The following is an 18,478-nucleotide window of genomic DNA, read 5'->3' as shown; positions in this document are numbered from 1 at the left end:
GAAGTGTTGTGTTGCAAATTGGGGAGAGTGTTTGTAACGTGCACGTCAACAGGTCAGCGCAACTGTGCATGAATTTTACTTACATAATTGTTTATATTGTAAGTGGAGAAATGGACAGGGAACCTCTACATTGCCCCATTCTTGAAGAGCTTTAGAATATTTAGGATTGCTTTGTAAACATTTATGAACTGTCAGAAATGTAATCATTTTAGGCAAATGATAAACCTTCTCAGTCCTGGTTTTTATCCTGTTTTTATCTTCCCATGTTGAAACCACCAAATCAGAAAAATTTGGGATAATGTTGGGGAAATTTCTTCCATCCCCCAACACACACACTTGAACTCACCTCAGCAGATCCAAGCTGGATCTGCATGTTGAGTTGGCACATGTTTTATGGGCGACGCTCTTCCTGATGCAACTCCACATTATGTGGGGAATGGCCAGCAGTGTTCTTGAACTGGGATCCTTCTCTGGAAACAAGCGCACTAATCACTTGGCTACTCAATGGCATAGAAAATGCAAATCCCCCCCCCATGTTTCTTACATTTACTTTGACTTCTAGTTTGTTGCAGACTGTAGACACTAAAGTTATTTTATGTTTTGTGTCAACTTCATTTGATGTTCATCCAGTCCTGTATTTCAGACTTGCAACGCATTCCAAAAATGTTGGGTAACTTTAGAGATAGTATTTCAAACAGGTGATAACAATTGATTGTAACCATGATTTGGTACAAAAGCAATATCCATGAAGGACTTGACTGTTTGAGCAGCAAAGATGGGCAGAGGGGCAACAGTTTGTCAACATATGCGTGAGAAAATTATTGAAATGTTTTGATAAAACAGTATTCCACAAAGAAAGATTTCAAGGGATTTGCATATTTCTTCTTATACAGTACATAATTGAGCAATTTAAAGAATCAGCTTGTTGCATGGGAATGTGTACGCAAACTCCTTTTTATTCTTGTCAGGCTTAAAGTGTAGGTGACACCAGGAAATGTGCACAAATAATCACTAAAAATTATGAAATGTTGATATTTAAAAAAAAATCCTGAACAATAGAAGTTAAGTGCGCAGGTGAAGGATAAACAGCTATCTGAAGCCTGCGCTCTATTTCAGCCCTCAGCTGCGGCCATATTGTTGCTACGTCATCAGGAGAACGGCACCTGCTGATTCAAGCCCAAATCGATTGCAGACACAGCGGAGGTCGAGCTGTTTTCGGACGATATTTTTCCTTGTGTGGAGCTTCTTTTTTTTTTTTTTTTTTTTTTTTTTTTTTTTTTTGTCCAGTCTGAAGGTCATTTTGAAGAAACTGTGGGGGACACAGTGTCATAGTTTTGAGCCTTATTTAGACCACAATGAGAGAGTCTAATCCTTGGAGGAAAGCCTTCAGTCTGACAACAGTGCCAATATTGGCAGAGTTCAGAACTCAGAAGGGTGATATAAAATAAATAATGCGGATGATTTTGGTATGCAGGAGATGATAAACTTTTTTTGGGGGGGGCGGGGGTTGCCACCTCTTTAGTCGTAATCATCTAATTAAAAAGTTTTACTATTTGTGATATCAGAAAAAAGTGAAGTGTGGATTTATATATATATATATATATATATCTCGCTCTCAGACTGCAGGCTTACTTGTAGTTCCTAGGGTTTGTAAGAGTAGAATGGGAGGCAGAGCCTTCAGCTTTCAGGCTCCTCTCCTGTGGAACCAGCTCCCAATTCAGATCAGGGAGACAGACACCCTCTCTACTTTAAGATTAGGCTTAAAACTTTCCTTTTTGCTAAAGCTTATAGTTAGGGCTGGATCAGGTGACCCTGAACCATCCCTTAGTTATGCTGCTATAGACGTAGACTGCTGGGGGGTTCCCATGATGCACTGTTTCTTTCTCTTTTGCTCTGTATGCATCACTCTGCATTTAATCATTAGTGATCGATCTCTGCTCCCCTCCACAGCATGTCTTTTTCCTGGTTCTCTCCCTCAGCCCCAACCAGTCCCAGCAGAAGACTGCCCCTCCCTGAGCCTGGTTCTGCTGGAGGTTTCTTCCTGTTAAAAGGGAGTTTTTCCTTTCCACTGTAGCCAAGTGCTTGCTCACAGGGGGTCGTTTTGACCGTTGGGGTTTTACATAATTATTGTATGGCCTTGCCTTACAATATAAAGCGCCTTGGGGCAACTGTTTGTTGTGATTTGGCGCTATATAAAAAACAATTGATTGATTGATTGAGAGATATATATATATATATATATATATATATATATACACACACACTCAACAAAAATATAAACACAACACTTTTGGTTTGCTCCCATTTTGTATGAGATGAACTCAAAGATCTAAAACTTTTTCCACATACACAATATCACCATTTCCCTCAAATATTGTTCACAAACCAGTCTAAATCTGAGATAGTGAACACTTCTCCTTTGCTGAGATAATCCATCCCACCTCACAGGTGTGCCATATCAAGATGCTGATTAGACACCATGATTAGTGCACAGGTGTGCCTTAGACTATCCACAATAAAAGGCCACTCTGAAAGGTGCAGTTTTATCACACAGCACAATGCCACAGATGTTGCAAGATTTGAGGGAGTGTGCAGTTGGCATGCTAACAGCAGGAATGTCAACCAGAGCTGTTGCTCGTGTATTGAATGTTCATTTCTCTACCATAAGCTGTTTCCAAAGGCGTTTCAGAGAAGTTGGCAGTACATCCAACCAGCCTCACAACCGCAGACCACGTGTAACCACACTAGCCCAGGACCTCCACAGCCAGCATGTTCACCTCCAAGATCGTCTGAGACCAGCCACTCGGACAGCTGCTGAAACAATCGGTTTGCATAACCAAAGAATTTCTGCACAAATTGTCAGAAACCGTCTCAGGGAAGCTCATCTGCATGCTCGTCGTCCTCATCGGGGTCTCGACTCCAGTTCGTCGTCGTAACCGACTTGAGTGGGCAAATGCTCACATTCACTGGCATTTGGCACGTTGGAGAGGTGTTCTCTTCACGGATGAATCCCGGTTCACACTGTCCAGGGCAGATGGCAGACAGCGTGTGTGGCGTTGTGTGGATGAGCGGTTTTCTGATGTCAGTGTTGTGGATCGAGTGGCCCATGGTGGCGGTGGGGTTATGGTTTGGGCAGGCGTCTGTTATGGACGAAAGAACACAGGGGCATTTTATTGATGGCATTGTGAATGCACAGAGATACCGTGACGAGATTCTGAGGCCCATTGTTGTGCCATACATCCAAGAACATCACCTCATGTTGCAGCAGGATAATGCACGGCCCCATGTTGCAAGGATCTGTACACAATTCTTGGAAGCTGAAAATGTCCCAGATCTTGCATGGCCGGCATACTCACCGGACATGTCACCCATTGAGCATGTTTGGGATGCTCTGGACCAGCGTATACGACAGCATGTACCAGTTCCTGCCAATATCCAGCAACTTCGCACAGCCATTGAAGAGGAGTGGACCAACATTCCACAGGCCACAATTGACAACCTGATCAACTCTATGCGAAGGAGATGTGTTGCACTGCATGAGGCAAATGGTGGTCACACCAGATACTGACTGGTATCCCCCCCCCCCCCAATAAAACAAAACTGCACCTTTCAGAGTGGCCTTTTATTGTGGGCAGTCTAAGGCACACCTGTGCACTAATCATGGTGTCTAATCAGCATCTTGGTATGGCACACCTGCAAGGTGGGATGGATTATCTCAGCAAAGGAGAAGTGCTCACTATCTCAGATTTAGACTGGTTTGTGAACAATATTTGAGGGAAATGGTGATATTGTGTATGTGGAAAAAGTTTTAGATCTTTGAGTTCATCTCATACAAAACGGGAGCAAAACCAAAAGTGTTGCGTTTATATTTTTGTTGCGTGTGTGTGTATATATATATATATATATATATATATATATTAGTCTTACCTGTCCTTTTCAGATGATCTCACTGAAAACATATCCACCTTTACAAAATGTCTGAAAATAATTTAATTCCTTCTGTCCTGGTTGAAGAAAAGTCCATTTGTCACACGGGAGGTTGGTTCCAGCAGTGCCGGCTGTAATCCATTGTTACTGTGAATGGATCCTGTTGTTCCACTGTTGTAAATTAAGACTTGCAGTCTCTCATCTGCTCCTAACGTCTCAGTCTGCACGTGATGAAATTCCCATGATCCACAAAACAATAAAGTAAAATCTGTAGTCAGTTTTGCGAGTCGAGTTGAGCTACAGACACGTGCGCATGTGCTCGTCAATATGTGTTCCACCTGCCAATCAAAAGGATTCTGCCAGCAAGAATTGACGGTTCTGACACTGAAAATGCAGTGGAGTTCCGACCCAAACCACTCAATGAAAACGGGGCTGTTCGTAGCCTGCAAAAATCCATGAATTAATGGGGCTATTAATATAATGGTTCCGGTGTTGTGATCACTTGCTCTTTCTCCGATGTCTAGACTCGCCAGGAAGTTTCCTGGATTTTAGTGGTGCGCAGTTCAAAATCGGAATATTTTTCTCTTCAGTAAGTGCGCACCAGGAAAGGATCAATTTCAAACTGTTTAATTTTAGTCTTAAACACTCAAAAAATACATATTGTGTCACCTACGCTTTAAGCTCTGAAACTGTTTGTGACTTTAATGACATTTTAAACAGACCTTTGTGGTGAATATATAGTATATTTGCAGAATGTCCCTCATGGTGTTAAAACTGATTTTCAACATTTTCTCATCCATTTCACTTGCTAGCCATCTCACGAGTTCCTGCTCGCCCTCTTTAATGTTCTGAGAGAAAAGGGCCTCTTTGGATATGTACCTGAGCTCATGCAGCTCACATTTAAGGTATTTTAGTTCTTACACACCTTCAGTGATTTTACTGCATTGGGGCATTTCCATGCGACTCGTGGTTTTGGTCACTCTTAAAGTTATGTTTTATTTGTGTGTGTGTGTGTGTGTGTGTACCTCCCACACATACATTTTTAGACACCATTTCTTGCATGCGTGTGCCAGTTGACACAAGGTGTGAAATTACCTAAAAGGAAGATAAATCTTTATTCTTTTAATTACTCCTAATTAGAGCGACTTGAGTTACACCAAAGTCCTGGAAAAATTTGTATATTTAGCAAACTGAAAATGCAAGAGAAGTACTGGTTAAAAAAAAAGTTGCCTAATTTTCCCATTCAGCATGGAAATGCCCATAAATCACATTTACCGGACATAAATATTTAGCTGTGTGTGTGTCTTAACAGATGGCCAATGCAGGCCTGGTTCTGAGTTTGGACTATCTTGAATGTGTAAAAAACATGCCAGAGTTCCAGCAAAATATACAACTTAATTCAACTATGACAATGTCGGGCAACAACAAGTGAGTGATTAATCACATCACGATTGCAACAATATATATATTGCTTAATAAGTTTTTTTTTTTCCCTCCTCTGCTCTACTGTGAGATTTTGTTTATGTAGTTAGTTATTTTTGCTAAGAAAATTAATAATTCAGTGCACGTTTGTCACCAAAGGTTACCATTGCCCGTGGGTGCTCCCTTTCCAGAGTACCTAAATTTTGCTCAGGCCATTCTGGAAATTGAGGTTGGTGTTATTCTGTAGCCTTCGCTTGGGAATAGTTTTGTCAGATGAATGAGTGTGTATTTGTGGTTATCTTGTTAATGCAGCTCATTCTGTAGTGCAGATCAATAACTAAAAATTGCCAAGAACCCATGGCAGTAAAATGTGATGGAATGCAGATCTTGTAGTTCTTAAGCCTAACTTTACATCTTTGTTTGTCAGCTGTGTTCCAAGCAGGAGGACTGGAAGCGCATGGGGGAGGTCTTCAAGTCCATCTGCCAAACCAATCACCACCCCACCAGAGTAGAGCGCATTAGCGCTCGCATTACCGTTGCACTCTTATCAGAGAGCAAAGACAAGCTCTTGCTGCCCTTTGCTTCCTTCACTGAGACGGGTCAAAAGCTCTTAATTAAACATGATTACATTTGTATTCAGCACGTAGTTCTGTCCACATTAATGAAGGGTCACATTGGAATGAACCTTAATCATTTTGTTCTTCTCAAAGTAGTGTGTCAGAATGAAGTTGACAGCAGCCTGGTCAAGAATTTTTTAGGCAGAATTGGTGTCTCGCTCATGTTGCGGTACCACAAAACACATCAGTGGGCTAAGGTAAGTGATTGTGAGCATTTTCACAGTAAAGTCCCTTTCACACTGGGCCTGCTTCGAGTTGCTTCATGCGGCGTCATGACAACACAGGAATGTCTGCGTCAGGTGCGCGCAGCAGGGGGCAGAGAAGTGAGAAGGCAGAGGAGGTTCTGCGGACAGACTGTGCACTCTGATTTATCTTCTAGTTTATTTGTTCTTGTGCATGGCTGCAGGTCTGCACTCTGATTTCTGTTATAGTTTGTCTTGCTTCCTTTGACCGTGAGCTGCGCGTGTGTGCAAAACGAACCGTCTCTGTGTAAAGGTGGAGATGTCTGGAGTTATACTTGATGTGGACATGTCCTGTCTCTGGCAATCAGCCTGTGAGCAGGACTTTAGTGGACTTTATTTAAACACAGTTGTGAGAGAATTTAAGAGCGAGTGAACTGATGCTGGCTCACAGATCTGGCAACTTGTTTCCGACGGATTGTTTGTTGTGACGTTATTCTGAACTTCACACGGTTGTATATACGTTTCTTTTATTTCTGTTTAGCACTCTTCTGGTTATTAATTGTATCTACTCTGAACATTATTTAACTATAGTTCTGTTGTAATTCGCTAGCAGTTAGCATTCGCTAGTGTTTAGCTTTCGCTAGCTAGTTTGACTCCTCCCTTCCCACCCATCGTTATTTTTATAGCTGGTTCTTTTTACCTGGTTAATACTGTTAGTTTTTTAGTGAAACTGCTGTGAATTTTAAGTAATTATTTTACTCCTGTGTAAGTCTTAGGAGCGGCTAGCATTTTCGCTAGCAGTTAGCTTGCGTTAACGACTTCGGACCCTCGTTTTCATTTTTTCATTTAGTTTTTTTATATACTTCTGTTAGTGTAACTGTTGTGAACTTTAGCTTTTACTTTACTCTTGTGTTAATCTTAGGAGTGGTATATATATTTACTGTTCCTACATTTCTCATACTTATACTCTTTCAGTGTAACTGCTGTGAGCTTTAATTCATTTATTTGCGTCTGTGTGAGCCTTAGGAGTGGTTAGCTTATCCATTATTGGTTAGCTTGTGCTTGCTTGGCTATACTCTTGAATTTCCTAGTGCACAAAGTACACTACTTTACCTACTTTACACCCTCCATAAATCCTACGTGATGTTGGAAGATAGGGTGGCTCTCTTATTGAGCCATGTCTGTAAGTTAGAGCAGCTTCTTAGCGCAGTGGAGTTAGATGTTACGGGCACTCCAGATGAGGCTAGTGCTGGGCCGGCTAGCGAGCCCATTAGCATCAGCCTAGAAACGCTGGCTGTGGAGGACGGTTTTCGGACTGTGGTGAGGCGGAGGAAGCCCCGTAGGGCTTGGTGCCCGGTTGTGGCACCCCGATCACACTCGCCACTGTGAACTGGTGAATCGGTTCTCCCCCTTGGATTCACCTGATGTGAATTCTCCGAGCCCACAAGTGACTTCCACTCCTATCTCCAGGCCGAAACACCAGACTTTAGTGATAGGGGATTCTATCACCCGCAAAGTCAGGTTACAGACGCTGGCTGACGTTAAATGTATTCCTGGGGCCAGAGCTCCCAACATGCATCCCATCTTAGGGTGCTGACGCTGCAGAAGGGAAGACGGATGAAGGAACATGACATGAGATATAGTCACATAGTTATTCACGTCGGCACCAATGATATCAGGATGAAGCATTCAGAGGCACAAAAATGGACATAGAGAGGACTTGGGACCTTGCCAGAAAGATGTGTTGGCATCGATTAATACTCTGGTCCCCTCCCCTCCCGGGGTACTGATGAGGCGTTTAGCAGGCTGACATCATTAAATAGGTAGCTGGCGCAGTTTTGTCAACAGCAAGGCTTTAACTTTATTGATAATTGGCCTTCGTTCTGGGGCCGCCATGGCCTTCTGATGCCGGACGGCCTCCACCCTACTGAGGAAGGCGGCGCCATGTTTTCTGCGAACATAGATAGAGCTCTACAGGGAGGGTAACATTAGGAATCTACAGCAGGCCACGGAGCAGGTGATGAGAGACCCTGCAAGGCTTATGACAAATGTGGATGTGGAATCCATTAGCTTAGCGGGGAAATTGGTGCAGAAAATACACTAGGGTGATAGTGCAGTTTATCTGCCAGGGAGGGAAATTCAACAAGTTGAGACTGTGGCCTGCTCCCGTAGATGTGTCCATAAAAATCATAGAGGGATATGCTTTGCAAACTTAATACCCATTACTATATTGGATCATGTTGAAATTGAGGATGGCCCAGTGGTTGTTCCAGTAATAGCAAAGATTTTATGTCTGCTACCTACAACGCGCATGGAATATCTCAAACCTAAACCTACTTCTAGGCATCTAATATGTGCTACTCTGGAACCACCCCTAAACCCAAACAGGTCAACTGTCAACCCCACTGAGATCCTTAGACTGGGTCTCATTAACATAAGATCACTGTCCTCAAAATCATTGTTGATTAATGATTTAATTATTGATCATCACTTAAATATGATTGAGTTATGTGAAACCTGGCTTAAACCTACAGCTGTCCTCTCCTTAAATGAAGCCTGCCCACCAGCATATACATGTAGTCACGTCCCTCGTGATGCGAAGCAAGGCGGGGGTGTTGCTCTTATTTATAAATCTAGGTTTAGCTTAATTAGCTGTTGGGCGTCACAAATATAACTCGTTTGAGCATCTGATTCTCCGCTCCGCTCAGGATATAAGTCATTGCCAAGGTCAGAAGAATAAAAATCAGCCGTATTACTTTGTCACTGTATATAGGCCTCCTGGCCCATATTCTGAATTCTTAGATGAATTTGGTGCGTTCATCTCTAACTTCTCAACTAGAGCAGATAACATTCTGATCATTGGTGACTTTAACGTTCATATAAATAAGCCTTCTGATCCCCTCTGCAAATCATTTATGGAAATTGTGGATGCATTAGGATTTTGGCAATGCATTCGGAATTCGATGCACATTAGTGGAAATACCCTGGATCTGGTTCTCGCACGTGGTATTGCTGTCACGAATATTGACATCATGCCTCTTACATCAGTGGTCTCTGATCACTCACTTAAGTTTACAGTTTCGCTGCTGTGTTTAGTGGAACAACAACCTTATTTATCACTGCAGCGATGCATCAACTCCTCAACTAAGACTGAACTACAAGCTAGACTGCCTGATGTCTTAGCCTCACTTTTGGCAAATACCCAGTCAGTAGACAGACTTGTGGATAGTTTAAACTCAGTGCTCAAAATCACGCTCGACATGATTGCAACACGTGTTGAAACTGCACTCCCCCAAATCGCAGTCACCTTGGTTCACTGATTACCTGCGTGACCTCAAGCATAAAGCAAGAGGTCTAGAACGGAAATGGCGTCGTTCAAAATTAGAAGTATTCCACCTTGCATGGCATGATGCTATCTTAGACTATAAGCATGCATTATTGGCTACAAAGCGGACCTATTACTCTGATTTGATCAACAAAAACAAGCATAACTCAAAGTTCTTTTTCAACACGGTGGCAACACTTATTCATGGACAGCCACCTGTAGCTTGCTCTCCTTTTACAGCACAAGATTTCCTAGATTACTTTGAGAAGAAAATAGATGACATTAGGTTGAACATATCCCAGCATGCCTTAACCCAGCCACTACACCCTACTATTGATGTGGGCGCCACTACTGAGGTATTACCTAGATTTACAGAATTTAATAGTATCTCTGTAGACATGCTGACGAAACTCGTAACGTCAAGAAAAAGCAAAACCTGTTTATTTGATCCTATACCAACAAAACTGTTTAAGGACCTGTGGCCCACTCTTGGGCTGATTTGTGCTGAAATGATTAATCTTTCTTTAACTTCTGGATCTCTTCCTAAAAGTTTCAAATCTGCAGTGATTAAACCATTACTTAAGAAACCTAATCTTGACCCTAGTGTATTGAAAAACTATCGGCCGATAACAAATCTATCATTTTGCTCTAAAATTCTGGAAAAAGTGGTGTCACGACAGCTTGTAGACTATTTTACTGAGAATAATCTCTTTGAGCCACTGCGGTCTGCTTTTATAAAATAGATCATTCCACAGAGATGGCTCTCACTAAAGTGGTGAATGATCTTCTGCTTACAATGGACTCGGACACCACTACGGTTTTGCTGCTGTTAGATCTCAGTGCTGCATTTGATACAGTGGATCATCATATTCTACTTGATAGGCTGGAGAATCATTTTGGGATTACTGGGAGTGCCCTTGCATGGCTGACGTCATACTTGACCAGTCGTTCTCACTGTGTTTTGTACAGTAACACTACCTCTAACCTTAGTGACATGAAATTTGGGGTTCCTCAGGGGTCTGTCTTAGGCCCCCTGCTTTTCTCCCTTTATATAGCACCCCTTGGGCACATATTGCGGCGTTTTGGGATTACCTTTCACTGCTATGCAGATGATACTCAGTTATATATGCCGATAACTGCTGGTAATCTCGTTCATATAAAATCCTTAGAAGATTGCCTTGCAGCAGTGAGAAGTTGGATGTCTAGAAACTTCCTACTTTTAAACTCTGAAAAGACTGAAATGATGGTTCTTGGTCCAGTGAGACATCAGCATCAATTTGACCAGTTAACACTCAGCCTAGGCTCATGTGTCATACATCACACTGACAAAGTGAGGAACCTTGGGGTAATTTTTGATCCTTCGTTGTCCTTTGGCCTCCATATTAGAAATATTACTAGGACTGATTTCTTCCACCTGCGAAATATAGCAAAGATTCGTCCCATCCTGTCTATGGCTGATGCTGAGACCCTGATCCATGCGTTAATCTCTTCTAGATTGGACTACTCCAATGTTCTATTTACTGGTTTACCGCATAGCATTAGGGCTCTCCAATTGGTTAAAATGCTGCAGCCAGACTTTTGACACGAAGCAGAAAGTTCAACCACATTACACCCATTTTGGTGTCTCTTCACTGGCTTCCTGTCCCAGTGAGATCAGATTTTAAGGTTCTGCTACTAACCTATAAAATTACTCACGGACTGGTACCTCCCTACCTAGCTGACCTAATTAAACCTTACGTACCAGCCCGGGCTTTACGTTCTTAGGGTGCAGGACTACTTTGTGTCCCTAGGGCAAATAAGAAGTCTGCGGGTCACAGAGCTTTCTCTTATCGTGCCCCTATTCTATGGAATGATCTCCCTGCGTCAATAAAACAATCAGATTCTGTGGAGACTTTCAAGTCCAGACTTAAGACGCACTTATTTTCCCTTTCATATGGCTAGCATACTGGTACAGTTTTGTTTTACACTTTTTACTCTTTTAATTCATGTTATTAGTAATTGGAGCGGGCCGCGGCCTCAACTTCACCTAAATTCTGGGTCTTTTAGTGAAGCTTAGGGCTAGTGGCCGGTGATCACCTTAGTATTTACTGTTTTTCTTGTTGTTTAATGCTGGCAAATTATACAGTATTTTTTTGTCTTTCTGATGCCTGATTGTTTTTTCTCTGTTTAAGGTGCAGCTCCATCCAGAGATGGGAGTTGTGTTTGTGTTGGCGACCCTCCTGTCCTGTGCACCAACAGCAATTCTTGTATATTCATCCGTGAATTGTTCTGTGAATTATTTCAGTAATTTATGTTTGTAGCATGGCCCAAGCAGAGGGTCACCCCTTTGAGTCTGGTCTGCTTGAGGTTTCTTCCTCAGAGGGAGTTTTTCCTCACCACTGTTGTTCTTACCTTACCTGTGTGAAGTGCCTTGAGGCAACTCTGTGATTTGGCGCTATATAAAGGAAAATAAATTGAAATCGAGTAGCTGCAGTAGCAGCCAGGCTGCAATCAGCATTTTTTTTTTTTTCTGTGCCCTTTGAGCGTGTAGTTTCTACTGCATTGTGTACACGGTATAAAAACAATCCTGCGTGATTTATACTTCGGGAACATTGAAACACAGCAGGAATCCTAAATTGGCATCAGGTAACATTGTATTGTGAGGGTGTGGCTTACAGTCACGTTGAGTACCATTGCTTTGCCCTGACTTACTTTGAAACCACTTCCTTTCTACATCCTGTGCTCGATGCAGTAAAAATTAAACGTGTAATTTTTGGCATCCGATTCGCTTCGTCCTTTGCGTGCATCTCGGTGTTCTGGTGTTGAGCTACACTAGGTTGCATCCACGTTGCGGCGTCATGACGACACAACTCGAAGCAGGCCCGATGTGAAAGGGACTTTAAAGTTAAATCTAGATTGCATGGTTTGCCCTGCTAACTAACAGTTAATATCCTTCACTGACAACATATTACACCATTTCTGCAAAGTTGCAACACATGAATGAAGCTGTATTATCTGGTTAAAGACTTAAGTAGCATGTTGCCCGTGGGGATCCATGGACTCTAGATTGGGTCGTGTTTATAAAATGGGCAGCTGACATTTTTCAAGGGTGGTAATATTTATGCAATGTTTCTATAATGATTTTAACTGAAAGTGCAGGAAATTAAAGTGAGTTTTGTGAATAATTGTATTTATTTGGTGAATATAGTAGATGTTTTACAACTGGCAAGGTTAAGATATTTCCTTTGTTCAGAGCTTGTCGGGTTACCAGGGACTAATTAATGGTTAGTCCTATCAACTTTCTGTTTTTGCAGCATTCATTCTTGACCCAGAATGCATAAATATACCAAACGGCAAGTGTCAGCTCTCCCCAGTTTCTCCGTGATCGAAGTTGGATACACGTACACAGAGGCCGCTTGGCTTTTAATATATAGATTACGGAATATATGCTTAATCGCTCTGTTTACGATCTAATGTATAATCATGTTTGTATGGTGTCGGACTTGTTTTATGGTCTGTGTGTGCATGTTTTTAGGGTCGGAGGGTGGTGGAGGTGATGTCATTTTCAAAGATCAACTACTCCGTGCTGAAGGGCTTGTTTGGGAATGAAGATGGAGCGTCACGCTGCTGCTTGGTCACTATTGCAGCTGAGCTTTTCTTTCTCAGTGGCAGTGTGGAAGGAGCTCTAAACTCCCTCAGAGGTAACACCTGCAGCAATTAGCGCAAACTGAGCCTTCAGCGAATAGTTTGTTACTTAGAAGGTAAAGGCCCTCTGATATTTGCACGACTTTGATGCATCCACTTGCACACCCTGTGCCGTGCAAGAGAGTAAACTCATCTTTAACAGGTGCAGGCTGAATGCAAGGGGGTCAGCAGCGCATGCAACTATGCAAAGAGTTTTGAAATGTTCAAAAAATCTTTCACGCATAAATGTCAAGCAGCATGGCACAATCTGCTCTCAAACACTATGTGCAGCTTGTCAAGTGGAGTAAAGAAGTGAACAGAGCGAGTGATTGCATCAGCTCACCGCATCAGAGCGCAGCTTGTCTGAACAATTATAAAGAGATGTTAAATCCATCACAAACATACTTTTACAGCTGCACACAAGAAGGAAAGAACATTACAAATAATTACCTTTTTAGACTGCTCCAAATGCTTTCTCCAGCTCGTTCAGCATGCACATGAACGGCTCTGACTGGAGCTCTCCTCCGTCATTCAGGAAGCAATTAGAGCTGTTTTCAACAGCCGACTTGCAGAGAAAATTATTAATCTGCTATGAAATAATTATTTTATATATGCAGTGCTCAGCGCGTAGCAGTTGGTGGAACAAAGCATGGCATCCAGCTGTGAACACAGCGGGTGGGGTCGTCACCACGACGTGCGTGCATCAAAGTCGTGCAAGTGTCAGGGAGCCTTAAGAATGGCTGAAATCAAATATCTTTTTTTTTAAGATAACTGTTGGTTCCTGAGTTCATGTGCGTGGCCGTGTCAGCCTGCTGATCTTGAGAGCAGGAGTCGTGTGCTGAGACGTATAGCTGAGAAAACCTCTCACCGTGATACACTGGAGGTCCTCTCTAACCTGCCTGGGCTCAAAGAACCAAATGGTGAGGACATTCATCTTTCATAAACACACACGGCAGTCAGTTTGCATCATCTTGTGTTTTTAAGGTCCAGGAATCCATGTGCCTGAAATGTTTCACACACAGGAGGCTTTGTCATGATTACATACACCAAATGCATGAACATTTTGAGGTTACTGAATAGGTCTTGGACTTCATTTGCATTATTCTTGGACAGGTGGGGGGAGTGTACACCCTGGACAGGTGATGAGTCTGCAGGGCCAACACATATCAACAAACACATTCTCACCTATGAATAATTTAGTCATCGGTTCACCTAACCTGCATCGTTGGAAGTGGGAGGAAGGCAGAGCACTGATGGAACCCACGAGAACACTGGGAGAAGATACAAAGTCGACACAAAACCAGGACCTTCTGACTATGAGGCAACAGTGCTAACCACAAAACCACCGTGCTGCCCTCCTTTACATCAGTCATTGAGAAATGCAAACAGTATGGTACTGCATGCTAAATCGGTGTTAAGTAGGCAGTTGTCAGAAACTCTGACACTGCAGGGAGTACACTAGTGAGAGAAGCCCCCAAGACACTCAGACAGGCTTGAAGGAATTATAGGCTTCAGTGGTTGTGATTGGAGAAACTGCACAGTCTTGATCCAGGACAATACAAACCCTGACGCTCAAAGTCCTCACGCAACTTCTCAACTGCTGCAGTCAGAGTATCCCTTGAATCTACGAAGTAAAGGTCAGTCAACTAAGCTGCTGGTTTCCACAATCCTACCCAACACCCAGTCTGTGCAGCATTGAACAGTATGATAGCCAGAACACACCCCTGATGACCACCAGTAATCACAGTACCTGGAAAAAAAAACTGGTTATGATGCCCAGTAACTTTTTGGGGAACTTTCTTGCGCCAAGATGTCTGAGTAGCAAGTGTTTTCTTTGTCAGAGGACTTCTTGTCTACTGGGATCAGCCTTAATTTTTACCTTTCACAAGCTTGTCTGGCTGAAAGATCAAGCAACTGAAATTGCTACAAGCAATTTTTTGTGTACTTGCTATACAGTTCTCTTACCATAAATATTAAACTCCAGAAGAACACAAATGCTGAGTTTTGTGGGCTGGTAGCAGCATGATGTGGCCCCCCCCCAAAAAACATCCATTATGAAGTTGACATCCAATTTTATGTTAATACTCTTAACAAAAATCTAGATTTTGTTCAGGCCATTCTAAGTGTTTTTTGTTGTTGTTTATTTTGATCCTCAGACTTGGTAGATATCTCCATGTACAGTGCTGTTTTTCACGGTCACCTACAAGTGTGGGTGGACAGACAGATTCTTCCAGTGGCTTCAGACACGGTGGACTTCATGCTGTCCAAGAAGCTGGCAGTCGACTATGCTCTGCTCCAGACGCTTGTACTTAAACTCGGCAAGCAAAACCACTGGCTCCGGGCACGGGAAGTTTTCAAACGCAAGTGTCTTTTTTTTATTTATTTATTTTTTTGCCTGCTGTATTTGAATTAATAAGTGAGCCAATAGATTTGTGTGAAATTCACTTCTACCCATCAACACTGATGCACAAAATCAAAACTGTCCAGAGTCCTATGAAGTCTGTCGTGGAACCAGATGGCTGCATCTTTTGGGGATTGTGCTTTATGGTGATAAAACCCAAGTAATATATGACAGTTAACTGCAAATATTCGCTGGGATACACAATAATATGGTTCCATCATCCTGTGACTTTGCACAGAGCAGCCCTGTAGACTTCTACAGGGCTGCATGGGTAGGCAGATAGAAGGGTAAAAACTAAATTTATATTTGCATCATTGCCTTTGAGGGCAGTGCACATACTGTTAAAGTTTAATAAATGGATGATACTTGTCAAAATAGTGCAAACCTCCACTAAGTGAATGTGCATGTTGTACAACATTGTTGGAGTTGGTAGTCATGCAGTTGCCCCCTTAATATTCCAAGCATTTACCAGCACACAAAGGATGTGGGAACAAATTAAGAAATATTAAACTTCATATATTACAATTATTCATAATTCTGATTTAACTGGTGAGTCGGAGTACATTCATTGATATTGATGGTCCTGTAATATTCTCTCCAAATGGTGCCTCCCATAAGAGTGGCACAGTCATGAATTGCTTTATTTCTGGACGTTATGCAGTTTAAATCCATTACCTAATCCACACATGGAGAACGGGCCCCAAATGAACTTGGGTCAGTGTGGTCCTGTGCTCATGCTGCATTATGGAGGGTTTTATGCAGACAAGACAGTTTAATGAAGATGATTTTCAGACCAGACTCATGGAAGCTATCACGATCTCCAAATGTCTTAATGAAAATAGACATAATTGGGGACTAAACTTCTAGACCTTTGCTGTGTGAGAGATAAAAGTTGAAATTGTAAAAATCTGCTAATGGTAGGTCTGAAGGATACAGATAAGGTTCGAGGAATTTTTTCTGCTCTTATCCTCTAATCTGAAATGGCTCATAACAGCAGTGGCCTCTTTTCAGAGTTCACTTCAAATGAGCTCACGCTTCTGTCATTGTTAGTGCAAATTTTAATACGACAGTGTGTGTGTTTGTCAGATGCTCTGAGTGCGGGCTACTTCCCGGATGTACTGGCTGCCCCTGGTTTCATGGCCCTGACCGTCCCCTGTTGTCTGGGAGAGGTTATGTTGGCGCTGACCTTCGAGATGTTCATCACTGTCAATGCCGCGATCATCTTCAAGCCCGCAGAGGCGAGCTCCTCCGGTCTCAGCATCACGCTGAAAAGGTATTTGCGTTTTGTCGTAAAACCTGGTTGTGCTTGCTTTGTGTGGCACGTGTGTACTGTGATTCTGTCATTTGTTCCAGGACTCAAACCTGTGAGAGTGAGTACCTGTCGGCTGGTAGTCGCCTCCTCTCTGCAGCACGTATCCCACAGCCCGCACTAACTGTTCACTATACGGCCGTGAATGCCTCGCAGGAGCAGGTGTTCACACTTGACACTCTGTCGGCCCGACAGTGGCTCCGACACAACCATTTGTGGGCCAGCGAGTTGTGGGCGCATTAGCTCCCACTCACTGTCACCTAAAATACTGAAAATACTTCTTACAGGGCAAACCACACCTTCCAGAGACAACACCAGAAATTTTGTTTCAATTCCAATTCTTATATATTTTTTTGAAAGTTGTAAAATGTTAATTTAGTGTATTTCTATTTATTTTGTTCATTCAGGGGATGGGTTCCTTTTTTTGTCAGTTTGAATTTGATTTGTCACTGATTTTAATTTACAAGAACAAGCAAGGTGAGTGTGTTGGTGTACAATTTTTGTTTACTTATAAATATCTGTAACTGTATATATTTATTGTGGTGGTCAGTCTTTGATATTAGTGTATCTCTAGTGTTGGTAGTTCAAGAGCTGCAATTTATTTCTTTTTGTATGAAATATTTTATACATGTATATAAAATGGTTCTGATCTGACAAGTTTGACTGTAGTGTTTATTTGTTTTGTATTTATGTTGCTAATTTTGATTTTCAACAGACTGGAGGAACAAGGAGTTAAGTTATTTTTGCCATTGGTCAAAGAGTGATGTGATAGTTTGACATGCAGCATAGCATACAGAGAATTTTTCACAAAGGACAGATTTGTGGACTTAGTCATTTTTAGATCAGCCTGTCGAGTGCTGCTGTAATAACTTGTCCTTGACATCTTCAGGCTTTTTACCGTGTTAATTTGCTAGCATGGAGGTATACGTCAGGTATCTCTATTTCTAGCCACATTATGTTATGAAGTTATTGTACTTGGCCCCACAAATCTTAGAAACATGGTGTCTAACCAGATCCTTACTCTGGATGGCATTACCCTGACCTCTAGTAATACTGTGAGAAATCTTGAGTCATTTTTGATCAGGATATGTCATTCAATGTGCATATTAAACAAATATGTAGGACTGCTTTTTTGCATTTACGCAATATCTCTAAAATTAAAAGGTCTTGTCTCAGAGTGATGCTGAAAAACTAATTCATGCATGTATTTCCTCTAGGCTGGACTATTGTAATTCATTATTATCAGGTTGTCCTAAAAGTTCCCTGAAAAGCCTTCAGTTAATTCAAAATGCTGCAGCTAGAGTACTAACGGGGACTAGAAGGAAAGAGCATATCTCACCCATATTGGCCTCTCTTCATTGGCTTCCTGTTAATTCTAGAATAGAATTTAAAATTCTTCTTCTTACTTATAAGGTTTTGAATAATCAGGTCCCATCTTATCTTAGGGACCTCATAGTACCATATCACCCCAATAGAGCGCTTCGCTCTCAGACTGCAGGCTTACTTGTAGTTCCTAGGGTTTGTAAGAGTAGAATGGGAGGCAGAGCCTTCAGCTTTCAGGCTCCTCTCCTGTGGAACCAGCTCCCAATTCAGATCAGGGAGACAGACACCCTCTACTTTTAAGATTAGGCT

At 42.1% G+C, this 18,478-nt stretch overlaps 2 protein-coding genes across 2 annotated transcripts in view; both read left to right on the top strand.

Annotated features, from left to right (window-relative positions):
- The window catches only part of LOC117501527 (protein TOPAZ1-like), a 32,560-nt gene extending 16,247 nt beyond the window's left edge, over nt 1-16,313 (top strand). Inside the window, exons 10-17 of the mRNA XM_034160418.1 lie at nt 4,740-4,832; nt 5,240-5,355; nt 5,509-5,578; nt 5,777-6,163; nt 12,988-13,153; nt 13,904-14,056; nt 15,293-15,500; nt 16,199-16,313. Of these exons, the coding sequence (XP_034016309.1) occupies nt 4,740-4,832; nt 5,240-5,355; nt 5,509-5,578; nt 5,777-6,163; nt 12,988-13,153; nt 13,904-14,056; nt 15,293-15,500; nt 16,199-16,313 (1,308 nt within the window). The remainder of the gene's footprint in view (nt 1-4,739; nt 4,833-5,239; nt 5,356-5,508; nt 5,579-5,776; nt 6,164-12,987; nt 13,154-13,903; nt 14,057-15,292; nt 15,501-16,198) is intronic.
- A 316-nt stretch (nt 16,314-16,629) lies between these two features.
- Nucleotides 16,630-17,112, top strand: LOC117502360 (protein TOPAZ1-like). The gene is made up of 2 exons (XM_034161395.1): nt 16,630-16,810; nt 16,891-17,112. The coding sequence occupies exons 1-2, from the start codon at nt 16,674-16,676 to the stop codon at nt 17,087-17,089; spliced, it is 336 nt and encodes a 111-aa protein (XP_034017286.1). The 5' UTR covers nt 16,630-16,673; the 3' UTR covers nt 17,090-17,112.
- The last annotated feature ends 1,366 nt before the right edge of the window (nt 17,113-18,478 follow it).

The sequence above is a fragment of the Thalassophryne amazonica genome, chromosome 20 (genome assembly GCF_902500255.1).
Source record: "Thalassophryne amazonica chromosome 20, fThaAma1.1, whole genome shotgun sequence".
Lineage (NCBI taxonomy): Eukaryota > Metazoa > Chordata > Actinopteri > Batrachoidiformes > Batrachoididae > Thalassophryne > Thalassophryne amazonica.
Note: the sequence above shows the minus strand (reverse complement) of the source record. Positions and strands in the feature narration are given on the sequence as shown.

Excerpts from the sequence above, each read along its gene's own strand:
- LOC117502360 (XM_034161395.1), top strand. The coding sequence starts at position 16,674 with ATGGCCCTGACCGTCCCCTGTTGTCTGGGAGAGGTTATGTTGGCGCTG. Across the intron at positions 16,811-16,890 it reads CTCAGCATCACGCTGAAAAG|GACTCAAACCTGTGAGAGTG; the intron begins GTATTTGCGTTT and ends CATTTGTTCCAG.